General features: G+C 38.9%; 4 protein-coding genes across 14 annotated transcripts in view; 3 read left to right on the top strand and 1 right to left on the bottom strand.

Annotated features, from left to right (window-relative positions):
* Positions 1 to 5,066, top strand: part of cacna1da (calcium channel, voltage-dependent, L type, alpha 1D subunit, a) — a 65,742-nt gene extending 60,676 nt beyond the window's left edge. For 10 of the 11 annotated variants that reach the window (XM_055010760.1, XM_055010759.1, XM_055010758.1 and 7 more), the window contains 5 exons: positions 71 to 199; positions 355 to 494; positions 1,028 to 1,134; positions 1,352 to 1,669; positions 1,827 to 5,066. In XM_055010760.1, the coding sequence (XP_054866735.1) occupies positions 71 to 199; positions 355 to 494; positions 1,028 to 1,134; positions 1,352 to 1,669; positions 1,827 to 2,132 (1,000 nt within the window). In that variant the 3' untranslated portion in view covers positions 2,133 to 5,066. Of the gene's footprint in view, positions 1 to 70; positions 200 to 354; positions 495 to 1,027; positions 1,135 to 1,351; positions 1,670 to 1,826 lie in introns of those variants that run through there. The other variant, XM_055010761.1, reaches the window with a different exon arrangement.
* LOC111571959 (parapinopsin-like) lies at positions 4,714 to 9,610 on the bottom strand. The gene is made up of 4 exons (XM_023275402.3): positions 9,147 to 9,610; positions 8,620 to 8,948; positions 6,335 to 6,577; positions 4,714 to 5,393 (listed from the first exon to the last, which is right to left on the bottom strand). The coding sequence occupies exons 1-4, from the start codon at positions 9,496 to 9,498 to the stop codon at positions 5,283 to 5,285; spliced, it is 1,035 nt and encodes a 344-aa protein (XP_023131170.2). The 5' UTR covers positions 9,499 to 9,610; the 3' UTR covers positions 4,714 to 5,282.
* Positions 9,611 to 13,185: 3,575 nt separating this feature from the next.
* On the top strand, positions 13,186 to 16,094 carry LOC129349027 (uncharacterized). The gene is made up of 2 exons (XM_055010998.1): positions 13,186 to 13,406; positions 13,507 to 16,094. The coding sequence occupies exon 2, from the start codon at positions 14,596 to 14,598 to the stop codon at positions 16,063 to 16,065; it is 1,470 nt and encodes a 489-aa protein (XP_054866973.1). The 5' UTR covers positions 13,186 to 13,406; positions 13,507 to 14,595; the 3' UTR covers positions 16,066 to 16,094.
* A 1,773-nt stretch (positions 16,095 to 17,867) lies between these two features.
* The window catches only part of LOC111571956 (voltage-dependent calcium channel subunit alpha-2/delta-3-like), a 34,992-nt gene continuing 34,292 nt past the window's right edge, over positions 17,868 to 18,567 (top strand). Inside the window, exon 1 of the mRNA XM_055010996.1 lies at positions 17,868 to 18,562. The gene's annotated coding sequence lies outside the window, so the exon portion shown is untranslated. The remainder of the gene's footprint in view (positions 18,563 to 18,567) is intronic.

Here is an 18,567-nt window from a genome sequence, read left to right as displayed (position 1 = left end):
CAGTGCATGGCCCTATTCCTGAGCAGCAGCAGCAGCATTGTGCTTGCTCTAACCCCTGACTGTCCTTCAGGTCCCACAGAGGTGATGGCCGCCACCCCACCATCCGCAGGGAGGAGGAGTTTGATGATGACCGCTTCTCTGGGGAGTATTACAGTGGGGAGGAGTTTTATGAAGATGACAGTATGTTGTCAGGGGACAGGTATTACTCCTTTTGTCTTATGCTGTTGTATCCTGATTGCAATGCTAAATGTGCATCCAGATGATTTCATTTAGTGCCTGTTAGAAACCAGAAATTTAATCCCAAATGTTTGGGATAAACCCTCCAACAAACCCTTTATCCCATCCGCTCCACAGGTATCAAAACAGTGATACAGAGTATGAGACTCCCAAAGGCTACCATCACCCTGACAGTTACTATGACGACGATGAGCAGCCTCTCTACCGCGACTCACGGAGGTCACCAAAGAGACGGCTGCTTCCTGCCACACCTCAAGGTAACTCCTTTCCTATATATGTACCTGTTCACGTGTCAGCTTTAAATGCTGTAAAAAACATTTAGCTGACCACAATATAACAAACATTCTCATTGTCCGAGGAGGTTCAGTAAAAAGTACCTTGACTTTTTGAGGATGTTTCACTTATCATTCCTCTGTTTTCTTGAATAAGGAGTAAAACGTCTTCAAGAACCTAAATCAGAAATCCAGTTGCTTTTACTGAAGTTCCAGGACAACTTTGACCTGATGAGAAACAATCTCTTTGCTTTTATTGTGTCTTCATGGCTTGTTATACATTATTCAAAATGATGTAATAATTTTAAGTGTAAGCTGTGTTACTTGTGTATGCCTGGAAAAAAGTCTCATACCTTTCATTTTGCTTTTAAAGGTTTATGTTCCTAAATGCACACACACCAGCTCATTTAGCTGTATGATTTAGCCACATTTTCACTTCCGTATTTCTCTGAGTGTTTGCAACTTGCTAAAAATTCCTGCATGACGTCCTTCATTTGGTCCACTCCTGAATTCTTCAGGTCACAGAAGGCCATCCTTCAACTTTGAGTGTCTGCGTAGGCAAAGTAGCCAGGATGAGCTTCCACATCAGCGTACTGCTTTACCACTGCACCTTATGCAGCACCAGGTAACACAGGCACCAGCATTATTTACTCAGAGATATTGTTTTAGACACGTGTCACATTTTCATTCATAGTTCAGAAATATGTTAAGGTAAAACCGAACTGTTTGCATGTTCATGGAATGGATTAGTTACAGGGACCACAATTTGAAAACACTTCAGCTGCCTGTTATTATCCTGCACTGTATAAAAGTAGTTTTCCTGCTCTCTTCTGACCTATCAGGTTATGGCTGTAGCAGGCCTGGACTCCAGCAGAGCCCATCGCCTCTCCCCGACCCGCTCCACCCGCTCCTGGGCCACCCCCCCTGCCACCCCGGCCAGTAAAGACCAGTCACCATACTACACCCCTCTCATCCGTGTGGACCACCCGCACAGAGAGAGCGTTGTTAGCAGCCAAGTGTCTGTGCGGAAGAGCTCCTGGTACACAGACGACCCTGAGTTCTCGCAGAGGACGTACTCACCTGTCCACCTGCAGGTGCCACCTGAGTACCACAACCAGTATCACCAGAAGAGAGGCAGCGCAACCAGCCTCGTGGAAGCGGTGAGTTTGATTACGAGAGAGGTGCCCCTGGCCAGATAATTTGATCTTACGGACACATTTTTAGATTTATGCTGCTGTCAGGACAAAATGATGCAAGGGAGATAAGTAGAAATGAAAATTCACAGTAATATATCTCTCTTCATATCGTGTCACACAGGTTTTGATATCAGAAGGCCTTGGGAGATACGCCAAGGATCCCAAGTTTGTTGCTGCTACGAAGCACGAGATAGCAGATGCATGTGAGATGACGATAGATGAGATGGAGAGTGCAGCCAGCCACCTGCTGAACGGAGGGATGGCCCCGGCCATCAACGGGGTCAACGTGTTTCCCCTTCTGACTCCAAGGGACTATGAAATGCAGGACACCGGAGCCAGCTACAGTGACGAGGAGCCGGAGACAGAACCCAGAGCTCCTTATGAGGAGGACCTGGCAGACGAGATGATCTGCATCACAACTTTATAGCAGTGGCTGGAGAAATCTGCAAATTAGAACCTTGATAGACTACAATTGTGAAAAATTTTAAAAAGAAATGCAACTGTTGGCTCCGACCAAAAGAAGTGCCTTTTACATTGAAGAGAAAAGGCATATAGAAGAGAGACACACTGGCCCCGCTCATTTAAGTGTTCTCCACCTGCCAGCAAAGGAGGCCACAGCAGTTAGCCAGCGACCATCCCTGCTGAGCACAGAGGTACTGACTGGACCCTCCTTTCAATGGTCTCAACCTGGAGGCAACACACAGGTTCATCCTGCAGCCAATCAGAGACGAGGACATTGATGCCAGTGAAAGAGATGGACCAATTGGCAAAGGTGTGAGATACTCTGTAGGGCGGGTCTTAAAGGGTGATGACAATCAGATGTATGATGTCATTACCTCAGTCACTTTATTAAGGTTTGGCATATCATGCAAGTTTTCAATGCAAGCATAGAAAGGCATATCTCGTCGTGTAGTTGTTAGAATAACTTGATCCCCTTGTTGTTAGAACAGGTTCTTTAAAGATCGCTAGAGCTGAGTCAAAAAGTGAAGAGCATCAGTAGAGTTGTACCAGATTATGCAGGAACTAACTGTCCTACTTATAGCATCACTCAACTTGAGATATGTACTTTTGAAGCAACACAAGCATTTGTGACAAATGCACTAGCAGGCAGGTTATTTTAAAATTTTAGAATAGCCTGATTAATATTTCATAGTTGATATGCTGTAAATTGTATTATATTACAAAAGAAACTTTGTAAAGAGATATTCTATATTTTGTAATTATGTATCATTTAAAAGATCAGCAATATGGACCCTTGTGACTCCTGTTATGCTATAAAAGCAGACTTGCATTATTTTATTAGGTACACTATTCTGATAATTATTTGCCTTTTATTTTTTGCTAATATGCACCCTTTATTTTGCCTAAGATAACATTTTTTCGAGGTTCTGCTTATGTGACAACACTTCTGCACAAGATATGCAAATGGATTGGACTCCTTAGCAGAGGGGTTCATGTGTTACTTCATCAAACCGACACCAGTGGCATTAGGTTTAAAGAAGAATTTTAGAAGGCAAGTCTCAAGGATTTAGTGGTGAACGAAGGTGAACACATTCATCTGCGTATTTTGTGCAGGAGGGGCACACAAATTTAAAATGCATAGTGCATTAACAGTGCTGCTTTTTTAGTTGATTCAAACCTAGGTTTCATCAGCCCCTACTGAAATGCCTTTTTGCTGCTGACAGAACGAAGATAGATGGTAATAACAGGGATAAATTAATATTTCTCAATGCTTGTGCTGGGATTTTCCATGACATACTCTTCGTTGTTCATGGTGTGATTCCATTAAACCTTTGTACTGAATCTTCGCAATCACATCTTAGCCTTCATGTTGTGTGTGAGGGCTCGTGGTGGCAGGAGACACATGCACACATCCAAAGGTCAGAAACAGCCCAACGTTGTTTAAGGTAGAAGGACAGAGGGTGTCCTGGTGTCAGGATGCTGGAGAGAGGCAAAGCAATACTAACCCCTCACCCCTTTCTCTCTCAGCCTGCCTGGTTCCTGCATACAGTATACCTCGTAAGGCAACAGTGACAACATATCATTGTCTGAACTTTAGCTGTTTGTCACAGTGTCCCTCAGTGGAGTGTTTGAAAGAGATTAAGTAGGGTTGAACCTGGATTCATCTTAAAAAATAATGAAGCTTGGAAGGAGTAAAACCCCCTGGATGCATAAAAACAGCAACTGAAGCCAACAAGTTGAAACACATGACAACAAAATATTTTTTTGTTTTGTTTTCATCAGTTATCATACATCGATCAATCACAAACTGGACAAAATAAACTGGTGGGCTTTTTCAGGCATTACCACAGAGAGTTTAAATGACCATTGAGGATATTTAAGGTTAATGTGATCTGTTGTTCATGAGTGTTTGATTTGTAGGCGAGTGCGTACTGTACTCTGATTCAACCGAATACTGTCATGAAAATGTAGGTTTTCCATTTTGTGTGCACATTGAAAGGGCTCTTTGAATTGTTTGTGAGTTTAAAAAAATGTGTTCTAGTCCTTTTGTTGATGACTGTCATATAAAAGGACCAACGCACATAAAAGGCACATTGTACTATTCGTAGCAATTACAGTACTGATGAACTGAAGATATGCATTATTTTGTAAACACTTTTAAAAATTGTGTTAAACTAAAGATGAAAAGAACTTACTTTTACCTCATGTCAGGGATTCCTGAAAAAAAGAAAAATAATTATTTGGTTCAGTCTATACCAATGGTATTTAAATATTAGCACATAGCTGTTTGTCTTTGCACAAGTAACTGTATAGTGCTTTTGTTTCTCCTTTTTCTAAACAAATTTGTGTATTAAGGTGAGACAATTTTGTACTTTTTGTGACTGTGTGTATGGTTTAGTGGAATCTATATTTGTCATTTACACCTCACCTTACAATGCTGGGAATGAAAGAGTATTAAAAAATATTTTCAAGGTGCACTGTTCCTCTGTTTCGCAGGTAGGGAAAAAAATAAAATGGTAAAGTACCAGTTTACAGAGAAACACATATTGATTTGAAAGTTTTTATTGGTTTTCTTCATCTTGTTATGATTATAATTACTATTACAACTATTAATGTTCAGAAAGCTGTATTAAAATAGAAGATAATGTAAAATATGTACAAACGTATGGAAAGACCCATGGTAATGTTCTCTACTTGAAAGTCTTGATATTTGCTCCTTAATGTTTTTATTCAGTAAACATCATTTCTCTTAGTAGCAAATGCTTTACTATAACCCTCTAGGTTTTGTATCAATACATTTTTTGTATTATTCATTTTATTTTGGCCTTGACTTTATTTGAATCAATACTGATATTTTGTTTTCTATTGATCATCATTGAATAAACTTATGCTGAATTACTGTTCTCATCTATTTCTTTTCTACACTTTTCAGACAACAGACAGACACGTCAAGTCTTACCTTTACCATTATTGATCTCTTCCTGTCCACTATGGCATCTCACTTTAAAAAACATTCAAACACATAGTTTCACTAATGTTCAAGTAACAGGTGACAAAACGTGTTAAAGGAATTATTATAATGAGGGTAATGGCTAGTTTTAGGCATTTGCACATTTCAGGCAGGAGACACTTTGGTCGTCTCCACGGTCGTCACTGCCTCTGATGTCTCGTCTTCCACCAAAGGCTGTTTCCCACACAACAGGAAGGGCACAGCATATTTACGGAACTGTAGGAGACAAAAATAAACAGAACATAGATGGTTCAGTCAAACATCAGCATTTAGAAACAAGCTGCATTGTTGTGTATACAGACATCCTTCCAAATCCTTTCAATTATGTATTCTGTATATTAAAACATCAACTAACAGTAAATTTAATAAATTTCCAAATAATAAAACCCTTAAACTAGAATTACTGCCTTGTGGTTGTGAGCCTTCACCAGCCAATCATATTGCAGTTAATATCCATGTCTGTCCAGACTAATTTAAACCTGAGTTAGGGCAAAAAATGGCAATAATGAGGTCACAGTGACACTGACCTTTGACCTCTGACCACCAATCTCTAATCTGTTCCTTTTTAAATCCAAATGAACTTTTGTGACCAATTTGAACAAATATGCTCAAAGAATTTCTAAGATTTTGTGCTCACATGAATGACAACCTGAAAGCCTGAAAGGGACACCCTGGACAGGTCCTCCAGCAGTCAAGCTAAAGTTTATATCCATGTCTGCACAAACTTTACCTTTGACCTTTTGATTAGAATTTTTCTTACCTTTATCATTTTACCCCATTAGACATCTGAGTGAAACGCTGTCATAATTAGTGAGAGAATTCTTGTTTTATGGCCAAAATAATATTAATAATTTGGTAAAGTAAAGGGAATGTGAGATTTAGCCATTAAAATCACCATACTTACAATAAAACGCAAAGAGTTCTGTTACATTTGAATTTAGTTATGTCTCATTTTTACCTCGAAATACAAGACAATCACACAATTTTATACTTAATCCTGAAAAGCTGTATGATGTCTTTTATTACCACTAGGTGGTGATGATGTGATGCCCACAATACAGAAAAAGCATTGAGCCGAATCACAATCTTGCTAAACTAGTCAACTATAAATACCCAAACTCGGTTATTACAGCGATGTGTATGTGCTGTTTCAGTACCTGTTTGTTGAGGTAGATGTAGATAATGGGATTGTACACGGTGCTGCTCTTGGCCATGTAAACAGGCACTGTGCCAATCAGCGGAGGAATCTTTGCATCGGGGTTGTAGACAATGAGCATGGCGAGGCCGGCATAAGGCAACCAGCTGATCAGAAATGTCAGGACCATCAGGATGACCATGGACGCCACCTTCATCTCCCCCTTTGCTACTGCACCACCTTCCACACAGGCCATCTTAGATACCTGCAACACAGAATGACATTCAAACTCTATGTAACTGTCTCTCATAGTTAGTTATATCCCTGTTCCGTTCTAATTTTGTTTATATTATTATTTATTGATGCGGAACGAATTATTGTTGATAGAGTGTTCCGCACGTCATGTTTACGGATGGACGGCGAAACCGGAAGTGGAGACGGAGCGCGAAATGAATGAATGAAAACGGCAGACTTCAGCATATAACGTTTACTGTACACAACTAAAAGGAAAGGCGAAGAGAAGAGAAGAGCAGTCTAATACGAGCCCCTCTTTAGTTACAAGCAGCCTACGAGGTATGTTACATTTATGTTCACATTGTTATTCAAATTAAAGACGTGTAAATGACATGCAAATAGCGCTCGTGTTGTTAGAACAATTAGCATGCTACGATAATGATATATGGATGTGCTATGTGTTACGTTAAATGTATAAGTTAAGAAACTACTGTGGGTTTGATGTGTTATTGATGCCTTACAAGTAGTCTGTAAAGCTTTAATTGGTGTTTGAGATGTGAAAGGTGCGCTATATGCTGTATAAGCTCTACATGCTATTAGATTAGCAACGGAAGCTTTCATTATTAAGACAGACAAACATGTGATTTGATGTTGTGTATTTATTTTTATTTTTATTTATTTTTTGTCTTTAACCCAGTTTTCGGGGGTTGGCCTGGAAGCAGAATAAACTCTGTCCTTTAATCAAGATCTCGTGACTCATGTTGTTACTGGAGGGAGCTACACTCTCGATGGGTGCACTGATACCACTCAGCAGCAGTTTTATGCAGGCAGCATGCCAGTGTTTAATGTCATCTTTCTCTTTTAGTTTTCTTTTTCTAGATCTGATCTCTTTTTTTTTGCACAGTTTGCACATTTGGAATAAATGAAAAGAAGAAAATTAACATGTGAACTTGTGAGATCAGTGTTGTGAGAGGGTATTTTATTTTAGTAAAAGCAGCAGTATAATAATGTTTAAAAACACTTCTATAGTGAAGTTGTACACTTAGAATTCTTGAATAAAAGTGCAGAAATATTATCAGTGAAATATGCACAAAATATCAAAAATAAAATCACTTGTGCTGCAGTTTGTAACTGAGATATAATATTTCAGATGTAACATTACATTTTTAACATTATTGCAACAAGTAAGCAGTATTTCACTGTTGCTGGTTAAGGTAGAGCTACATGAAACTACTTAATTTTTTTTGTCTGCTGAAAGAAAAAAATATTCTGCTTCACAGATTTATACTTATATTTGGATTCTCCCCAGTATATCTATTTGTATTATGTTTATATTTCAAAGATATTGTATCATTTCATCCTTCTTACCTCTCGTATCTCATCTTGACAGGAAATATCTCTTTGGTGAAGCTGCTACTTAACTGAGTCAGATACTAGATGTTTAACGGAAAGGAGTCATGAGTCAAAAAGACAAAACAACTGGTTTGAACTGCAACAATTCACTGTATTTTGAAGTTTTAACTTGTGTTTTTCATTGTAAAATCTGAATCTTGAAAGTAGCTGCTAACTACAGCTGGCAGATTAATGTGATTGTCACAGCATCCCTTAACACTATTTTTCTCTTCTTCAACAATCATAGTTTGCCCCCATAACAACCCAACGACAAAATGTAAAACTGTGCTTTCCCTTTACAGCTCTTCCAGATCGATCAGTGCAATAACATCATGTTTAACACTGGTTTTTGCCCCAGTAATGTTTTTTTTACTGCAGTAACAGAATTGTGGGTACATTATCTTCCATGGCAAACCTGTATATATAAATTCATCAAGTCATATGTGTACATATCCATATTTAAATTCATCATGTCATAGCTGTTCTTAAAATTTTATATAAACATATCCATATGTAGATTCATCATGTAACGTATGAATTTCCCTGGTGAGGGATCAATAAAGTTGATCTTATCTTTAAAAATACATAATTTCCCTCAGGAATGTAGTGTTTAAGCATAAAGTGATTTAAATACCTCAAAACTATACTTTTCACCAGTACTGATGACATATAACAGCTCACCTGGTGCAAAGTCCACATTAGTTTAGAATAGGATGCCAGGATCAGGGCAAAAGGAATAGCAAAGCACACTGAGAAATAAGCCAGGATGTAGGAGACATTGTGAGGGTCTTTGTTGTGCCAGTCGGGTGCGCAGGACGTCCCAACGCCCTCCAGCTCGTACCTGCCCCACCCAAACAGTGGAGGTAAGTTCCATGTGAGGGACCACAGCCAAGAAAGGACAATGCCTCCCACCGCATGCTTCTTCTGGAAGGTTATCTGCCCCAGTGGCTTACATACCACAAACATCCTCTCCACTGCGATCAGAGCCACAGTGCACAGAGAAGTGATGCCTGCAGACAAGTCAGGAAAAGCAGCGTCAGGAAACTAATACTAAAAGCACTTACTGTTAGCTTTATAAAATAACAGCACAAAACTAAAAGATGTCTGATTTTAGACAAGAAACAATGCACACGTTGGGTGCGTATTTTATCATATAAAACGTGTAGACTATTTAACCTGCAGCCTGCTGTGCTCCTCTGTTCACTCACCAAACAGGGACACTGCAAAGCCCTCCATCACACAGCCCGTCCGGCCCAGGGAGAAGTAGCCCTGAGCGTTGTTGACCACAGACAGCACTCCTCCGGTCATGGCTGTCCCCAGATCAGCCACAGCCATGTTCACTAGAGCATAGTTGAGCGGCTGCCTCAGCTGCTTGTGCATGAGGGACACAATAATCACTGTAGCGTTGAGGACGATGGCTGGACCGGTGAAAAAGGCCATAATGACAGCGAGGATGATGAAGCCGGTGCGTGACAACGGGGGCTCCTCCTGTGGACCCGTGTAGAGGGAGGCATTGGGTGAAAACGCAGACGGCTGCATGGGTGCAGAGCTGTAAAACATGCTCAGGTCGTCTCCTCGTCACCTGGAGCTTCTGGAAGTTCAATATATCACTACTCAAGTGTAAAAGCTGAGATTACACGCCTCAGGTCTAAGAATATATCCTCCAGATCTGGAATTAAGAAAGAGTAATTCCTCCAAATGATCATCCGTGATCCTTCACCTTTTGCTTGATTGAAAAGAGACTTTAGACGGGATGACTGCACAGTCCTGGGATCACTGCATTTGAGCCGCACGTGAGAAAATAATTGACATAAAGTTTGTTAAAGTTAGGTTAAGAGATGAGAACATGCAAAATGTGTAAAAAAAAAAAATAAAAAAATTAGAAAGCATGTAAAATAGACATATTCTGGATGTTAGAAACTTTCTCTCCTGTTCTCATTTCCAAAGAGGATACAAGAATGTAATGTAAACACAGTGGGATAATCTTCCTTTAAAACAATTAATTTCCAGTACAATAACAGAATAACAAAATGAATGATTTAAACGTGGAGGATGGTGATAAACTGCAACTAAAATGATTGTCTTATTTGCAAGAAGGTTGGCTGGACTTGCTCAGCTTTTCCCCACTATCACTGGAGCATTACATCTCATTAGACCTTACTGTTTAGCTTTAGGATTTCAGTAACTAGATGAGGAAAAGAGAAGTCTTGAAATTGCATTAAATATTTAAGACACTGTTTCTTCAAAGACTTCACTGTGGAAAATGACAATACTCAAATACTGACACTGTCTGATCATCAGCACTCCACTCTGTTACATTTACAGAACTTACAATGTATGTATATGTACCTTCTAGTTATACACAGAACCTGCATATATGTTTACATACAACTACAGCATGTATGTACTTTTACATTACTGTAGGCCACTGCATGTCTGCAGATGTTCAGCAATGTGCAATATCCAGACGTTTAACCTGAGTTACACTACTGTCTTCATAGTGATCAAAACACACCAAATAATATATTTATAATAATAAGCTATCTTATTGTTTTCATAGGTTACACTTGCAATATGTGTACTGTGCAATTACAATAAATTCATTCTATTCTATTCTATTCTATTCTATTCTATTCTATTCTATTCTATTCTATTCTATTCTATTCTATTCTATTCTATTCTATTCAAATAATATGTTTTTTATTATCAGAGAGCAAATGGCATATAGATTGTTAACATGTGAATGTATTTTCTGTGTGAAATCTTCGATGAAAGAAGATCACTGACTTAAGTAAACATAGTAATGGTACGATGTAAAAAGTAAAATTCCTGTATTAAAATATGAAAGAAGAAAAAAATTAAGTTTTAGCACTAAAATGTTTTTAAATCATGGAAATAAAACTACAAATATTTGTGTTGCAGTAAAATGTACTCAAGGCAGCAAAGGAGAAGAAGTGTTTATCATGCAGAAAGATGGGGAAGCAGCCATATTATTAGATTATTAGTTGTAATGAATTGCAGAATATTTACAAAGTATTGTATTTTATAAGCTTTTGTGTATAATGACACAATCTTCAAAGCAATTAGTACTTGGATTTGGGAGCAAAGCAAATACTAATTACCTAATAACGCAGCATGAATGTATGCTCAGTGTAAATCATTTAATCATAACCAACATAAAAAAAATAGACATTTGCTGAGGAACAGTGCTAATTAAAAGTGTTAATTAAAATCTAGATGTTTTTTGTTGGTCGGCTCAAGGCAAGTTAATGCAGTGAGCTTCTTTTGAAACACACTGGGAGCTCCCAAACAGTGAAGTTAAGCTTTTATTTACCAGCATGTGCTGCTTGAACTCTCTGACGTGTGCTTTAAGTAGGTCTGTACTAAACTTGTTATCAAACACAATTACAAGCTGAAGTGCAAGTACATGTTATAATGTGTGAAGGTGAGGATCAAGTCCAGTATGTAACTGCTGCAGACTGTTACATACTGGATGTGATCCTTATTTAACATATTAAATAAGTTCACAACAATGATGTAAAGACATTAAGAAGCTCTGTACATGTGCAAGACTGAGCAACAACATGGAAACGCTTCAGCAGACACAGTTCTCTGAATCACGTGAGCCTCAGTGAATGAATAAGAGTGGATGAGAGCAGGCAGACAGCTGGAAGGTGTCTGAAGTTGAATTATCCGTGGCGGCTGAGGGCACGAGGTGACATTAAGCCTGAGACTTAACAAGAGAACATGCAGGTGTCCCGTGTTTCACCTTGTAAGAGGTTTAAGTTCAATCAAGTCAAGACAGAGATTACAACTGTTTGGGTTTAGGGTTCAACAGTGTCCAACAACAGCCCGGTGTTGATTGTAGAGCTTTTCTTTAAGAACATTTTATAATTCATTTGGTTTCAGCTGAAATGACAAATCGCTTGAAAAGTGGAATCAGAGGTCCATTTATACTCCTCTCTGTCATTAATTCAAAAGCCTCTCCACTGACTGTTTACAAGAAAACTACACACCAGCCATTAAAACTGACTCTTGACTTTGGAAGTTGCAGCTTAACTAAACAGTTCAATCCAAATCAACCATACACATTAGCTTTTGGAGGATTTTAGTTCACAAAGAGCTGTCAGTCATAAGAATCACAAAGCTCAGAGCTTGAAAAGATCTCCAAGACAACAGAGGAAACTACCTGAAGACTGTGACATGTTCAGTGGTAAAGGAAGTGATTTGATCCTTTATTAAAGTCAAGTATTAACACCATGCAATTCAAATACTCTAATAAAAGTAAAATTAGTGCATTCAGAATTTTGCCTACTTTATAAAATATCAGCAAAAACTAAAAAATACAAGTACTTATGAGTAAAATGGTCCCTGTTAGTCCTTTATTGATATATATGATGTTTTATGGATCAGTATTATTGTTACGATGTGTATGTATGGTAGTGCCGTAACTCATTCTCACTACTTTATATTTGGTTGATTAATCTAATCTACAGCAGCACATCATATTCTATCATATCATTATCTGTTTGTAGGATCACTGCCATGTGAGGACCATGTATCTGTTAAAAGTTTTAATGAGCTCAAATAAACAGCTCATTTATCAGCTTTATGACTGCATTTTCCAGCTGATCCGCGGGTGTTTAAGTATATCAGATATCTTAGTAAATCTCTAGTTGTTGAATAAACTCTTGAGAACTCCTCTTTTTGTGTCAGTTACATATTTAGAAGTTTTTTTCCTTCCTGTTTTCCTGACATTAATGTAGTTCTACACGCTGTTCTGTTTCTATTAGAATGCAGACGTATGAAGTTGTGACCTCTCTGTCCACCCAATCTTTCTGCTATTAACTGCAGCTGAAGCACACCAGCTCACTGATTACTTTGCTGAAAGACTTACTTCAGTCAGATATGTTCAAACTAGAAACTAATTCTAAAGAATGATAATGATACATAAAGCTCCACAATGCAAGTTGACAGGATTGATTTCTTAGATTAATTACATATGACCACCCCAGAAGTCTAAATCTGTGTTTTTCAGACTGTAGATTAGAGATGGAAGTGCTCAGCCATGGTGTTGATTGCTTATTTTGCACACGATGTGTCTTCCAGCATTTTAGCTGCCATAATTGTTATTATTGTTAAGAAATGCATTTGATATGATTTGTATGTTTTATTTTGTCAAGTAATTATTTTTATTTTGTTAACTGCTCAAGGGAAGCACTTTCTGTTTCATGTTGCAAGGGGGACACTTTTACGTGTGACACATATGATTTGGTTTATCGATGTATTAGAAAGTTGTTCAAGACGCACATCCAGCCATAAGAAAAGCATAACGTCATACAAGGACTGAAAGGTGACGTTTGCAACGGTAAACTCTTTTTGTTTGAAGGAACATTTTTCTTTTTGATCATTTTTGTGTTTGTGACGAAGCGGACTCATTCCCTCTTTGCGTAAATGCGGCCAGCGAGGTATGTGTCAAATGTTTACCTTGTTTACTTACCTTAAGTTTAGTCTCACCGCTAATATGCATTTATGTATGTTTTGTATAAATTTGTGTATGTTTGACAGTTCGACGGTGGGTTTGTATGGAGTTAACTGAAGTCAATAAACCCGTCAGTGCTACAAGAACCATGGTCTCGTCTAATTCCTGGAGGGAGTGATAGTCGAACTCGGACCTGCTCGGACTTCTCGTGCCCTCCAGCTCATCAAGACGGAGTTACAGATAAGCCACTGCTTAGCGTTAAGGACACACACGCTCATCTGTTTTTCATGAAGACGTCTGTAAGTCAGACACGGAAGTTTGTAATCTGAAAAGTGACACAAGAACTGAAAAACTTAAAGGGACTGTGTAAAGCATGATACGTGCAACAGTGTTTTCAAGATATAAAAGGGGCATTGATGCAATTGATCATACGGTTATTGTATAAGTAAGAAGATAAAGGTGTGTCTTGTTGATTTTGTAAAGTAAGAAAGTATGTGCACATTTAATTAAGTTTCATTTAGAGGAAAGTTTTGAGTTAAATCAGGAAATTGTTTTTCTTTACTAATAGTTCAAGATTTGAAATAAGGAGTAATTAATGGGTGATTGAAATATATGATTTAATTTAGTTTGCCAATTTAAGTAAGTATTCTGTGTAGGTTTTGTATTTACCTTTAATATAAGGCTCATTGTGTTGAAATGTTTAGGAACTAATTTAGGATGTCGCAAAATTGTGAAGAAACCCAGAATGAAGTAGCTGCTTGTGAGCAAATTGTAGAGCCAGAGCAGATAGATGAGCCTAAGACTGTGCAAGAAGTACAGTCTGAAGAACCTCGTAGGGGTGAAAGATCTCACACACTAGCTGAAAAGGGAAAAGAACTAAGAAAGGAAAAAATTAGTGGCCTTCTACTCCGCTTTGACAACATTTATGAGCGCTGGAAAGCCCTGACTAAGTTGGCTAAAAAGGCTGTAGTAAGACGAGATCCCAGTAATCTACTACAGGAACATATCACCACTATTGAAAGGGAATTACCTGATCTAAATGTTGCTTATGATGAATACAGAAGGATTGATAGCCCATCTCATGACATGCGCGTCGCAAGCTTGACAACTGTACTTCAGTCACAAGGATTGTTGTGCAAAACGCTCAGTATCAAATCCAAGGAAGAGAGGAGGAGATGCTTTGGCCCAACGCTGGCTCTGTATTCGCATCTTCAACCTCCAGTGTTTCAGCTTCTCATTGCTCCAAGGTAAACTCTATTCACTCTAATGCATCATCAGCCAAGAGACAAGAAGCAGCTGCAGAGTATGCAGCCACACAAGCTGTATTAAAGATTATGACTGAGCAAAAATGCTACAAAGACAAACTGCAAACACTTGAAGCCGAGGACAGGCTAATAGTTGTAGATCAAGAAGCAGCAGCAATAGCTCATCGTTTGCTAGAAGAAAAGGAAGATGCTGAACATAGGATAGAAAGAGAGAAACAAGAAGCTGCTACTCTAAAGAAACAGCAAGAAGAGAATGCTGCAAGGAAAAGATCTATACAAGACTTGAAAAGAAATCTAGAGTGTCTAGACGAGTTAAAGAGGCTTAATGCTGCTAAAGCAAGACTTAAGGTCTATGATGAAGTGGATCTTTACCCAGACCATGAAGTTACACCAAAGAACACTTTGCTACCTACAGGTGTACAGATGTTGGATCAGGTGAGCCCTGTGTTTCATTACACGCAGCCAATGGAAGTTACAGCTCCAAAGGACATGTCTCAAGATAAACAGGGGGATCTAGTGAAGGTTTTAGCAGAAGCTATATCAGCAAATAGATTACCCATTCCAGAACCTACCATCTTTAGTGGAGACCCACTTAAGTTTAATCATTGGAAGTCATCCTTTCAGACATTAATTGAGAGGAAAAATATTCCCACTTCAGAGAAACTTTTCTTTCTTCAGAGGTATGTTGGAGGACCAGCTAAAGAAGCATTAGAGGGTCATTTTCTAGGTGATTCAGAACATTCCTATTATGCAGCATGGGATCTGCTAAATGAAAGATATGGTGAGCCCTTTGTAGTTGCCGAGGCCTTCCGTGATAAGTTGCACACATGGCCAAAAATTGGTCCAAAGGACAGTACTGAGTTGAGAAAATTTGTAGACTTTTTACGCAGTTGTGAATCTGCCATTGTTCACAATGAGAGTCTCAGGGTTCTTGATGATGGACTTGAGAATCAAAAACTTGCTTCCAAGCTACCTGACTGGTTAAGTACCAGATGGAACAGAAAGGCCACACAGTACCAACTAGAACACAGAAGGTTTCCAAGCTTCAGTTACTTTGTAACATTCCTTTCCATGGACGCGAGTATTGCTTGCAACCCAATAGCATCTTACAATGCATTACGGCCAGGGGAAGCAGACAAAGCAAAACTCAAAAATCAAAATTCAGTGACATCCAAATCCCAAGCCATAGGGGCTAAGATCTTCACAACAAACACAAGTGAAAGGAACATGTATGTTACATGTATGTTTTGCAAGAAAGCAGGACACAGGCTACCTTGTTTACTTAAGTTTAGTCTCACCGCTAATATGCATTTATGTATGTTGTGTATAAATTTGCATATGTTTGACAGTTCGACGGTGGGTTTGTATGGAGTTAACTGAAGTCAATAAACCCGTCAGTACTACAAGAACCATGGTCTCGTCTAATTCCTGGAGGGAGTGATAAGCATATTAAAAACACCATATGCACAAGTTAATAAGGTTAAAAAAATTTTAAAAATGTAAAAAATTTTAATTTCACTAGAAGGAAAATTTCTGTTAAACAATAATAGAACATTTAGTTCTTCAGGTTGTCACAGAGATTCACATTCAAATCAATACATTTCAAAATACTTGGATAACACTGGTATGAGAAAGTGTAGTCAGAAATGCAACTAGTAACAGCAGCTGCCAGACAAATGTTGGATAATGAAGCAAGAAATATAATCTTTTCCTCTGTGATAGTGGAGTAAAAGTGTCATGTTTCATTTAATGGAAATACACAAGAAAAATATAAGCACCTCAGATTTGTACCTACCTGTGTCACTAACAATATCGATATAATTTCCGGTAATATAGTTCGTGCAATATCAGTTTCAATATCGTGTACTATTTTATTTTTGTATGCAGCATTTCAATTTCATGTACAACGTGTAAATATAAAGTGAAATACTTCATTTTTTCATGTGCAACGCTAGAATTTAATGTGAAATATTCCATTATCACGTGTTAAATTTCAATTTGATTTGCAATATGTCTTTGTCATGTATGACATTTTGCTACCTCTATCATTTCCAGCATTATTACTTTTTATATTCTATCTCTGTTTTAGTTTAACCATCTCTAGCGTCAGTCATTTATCCTTCTAGTATCGTGTTGCTTTTCTGCCAGGCACTGCATTTTTTCATATTATGTCACTTTATTTTTTGCACAAAATCTGGCAAAAGAATGTCCTTCGGGTTTAATAAGGTTTTATCTTATCTCTTATCTTTAGTTCATTACTTGAATAGATGTACTTGGTTACAGCTGGATACAGCTGAGAACAGCTATTACAACGGTTGTTTTGGCTAACTTGAAATGTATCATTCAGATGAGTCACTGTAAACCAAATTCAGCACCATGGAGAGCATCCAGCTGCCTCCTGTATGATCAGTGTCTTCATCATGTTTGTTGGATATGTCTTAATACAGGATTATCTAAACTCTCTGTCAGGTGAGCATCCATTTTTTTCTTGAAAAACGAATTTCAAACTGTCCACGCTTTAAAAGACGTCTTGGAGTGCACTCAACTGCTCTGAAAGGCATACTTACATGGGCACAGCAGCAGATTAATGCTCCTGCAGCAGGATGTGTTGGAATTCACTGACTTTATAATCCAGTATGGAGCATATAAGCCTGCTGGGGGTGTTTCTTTGACCTGCTGCACTTTGTGGTTGGAGGTCGTGGCATTGTTCAAGAAATTCAGTCAACTGGAGAAAGTCTTTTGTCTCGCCATGCATTAAAACTTTCACAGACATCTCTGCAGCAGCAACAGTGAAGGATGGCAGGATTTGCTCCAGGACGCTGTTTGACTGGTCCAATAAAACAAGAAGACTTTCTTTAGTGTAACAGAAGTGCTTTTATTTGCTGTTATTTACTTCATTAAAGCATTCTGGGAGGATGGGGTAGTGAGCGGAGCCTGTTCAGAGGAGAGACAGGATGATATTGTCCGTCAACCAGCATGCAGGCGCCTTATCGGTGCGTCCCAGGCAGCGCAGCCTCCTCACAACTTTGATGTACGATGCAATTACTAAACTAATAAAAGCTTAAAGTCGAAACACGGCTCTTGTGGATGTGATGGTGGGAGGAGGAAGATGGAGGGGTGGAGGAGGAGGAGGCGGCATCAACCCGCTCGCCGCCTTGACATCATTATCGCCTCCTAATCAGCGTTTTAAAGCGCAGGACGATGGGGACATCTCCTGGTCTGAGCGTGAAGCAGAAGACACCGAACATGGAGCGCAAAACCGCGTTCCTTCATGACAACTCCTGAAATAATCACTGCGGTCCACGTGGAGAAGTTACCGGAGGGTGAAGTGACGTCGCCGGTCCGAGTGATTAATTAGGCTATTAAAGCGCAGCCAATCACACAGCAATGCGCAAAGTTAACTGGAGATTTTTCTCCACGGTTACACACTGGAGAGGCTTTTCATTGTGGCTGTTTGGTTCATAAGCCTTCATCACACATCTGCAGTCTCATTATCACCCGCAGAACCATTTTATGTCAGGAATCTCCCCTTTAAAAACATGTGCAGGCTTGTTAATTCAACCCATATGCTTTCGGAAAAGTCATGATGTCATGCGCAACGATCACGCTGGAGACTGGAGGCAAAACGGTGCAGCAGGCGCGTACAGTTGTCCTGCAGAGTCAGCGTTAATGCAACAACTTGACAACAGTTCGGCGCTGTTTGCCGTGGTAAAACACAACACGGATGCAGCATTTCACAAGTGAATTCTATTTGTCTCTGCAGACACCTGAAAAACTGAACGTATGGAGCTCTGATCTCCACAAATGAAAGGCAGCTGCCCCAAGCTTTCCAGGCTTCCTTTCAAACAAAAGAGGCGACACGTTTCCAGGGATAAAGGTCTG

Source organism: Amphiprion ocellaris, chromosome 5, assembly GCF_022539595.1.
Source record: "Amphiprion ocellaris isolate individual 3 ecotype Okinawa chromosome 5, ASM2253959v1, whole genome shotgun sequence".
Lineage (NCBI taxonomy): Eukaryota > Metazoa > Chordata > Actinopteri > Pomacentridae > Amphiprion > Amphiprion ocellaris.
This window is presented reverse-complemented; position numbering and strand designations above follow the sequence as displayed.

Excerpts from the sequence above, each read along its gene's own strand:
- LOC111571959 (XM_023275402.3), bottom strand. The coding sequence starts at position 9,498 with ATGTTTTACAGCTCTGCACCCATGCAGCCGTCTGCGTTTTCACCCAAT. Across the intron at positions 6,578-8,619 it reads TAATGTGGACTTTGCACCAG|GTATCTAAGATGGCCTGTGT; the intron begins GTGAGCTGTTAT and ends TCTGTGTTGCAG. Across the intron at positions 5,394-6,334 it reads ACATCTACCTCAACAAACAG|TTCCGTAAATATGCTGTGCC; the intron begins GTACTGAAACAG and ends TGTCTCCTACAG.
- LOC129349027 (XM_055010998.1), top strand. The coding sequence starts at position 14,596 with ATGCTTTGGCCCAACGCTGGCTCTGTATTCGCATCTTCAACCTCCAGT.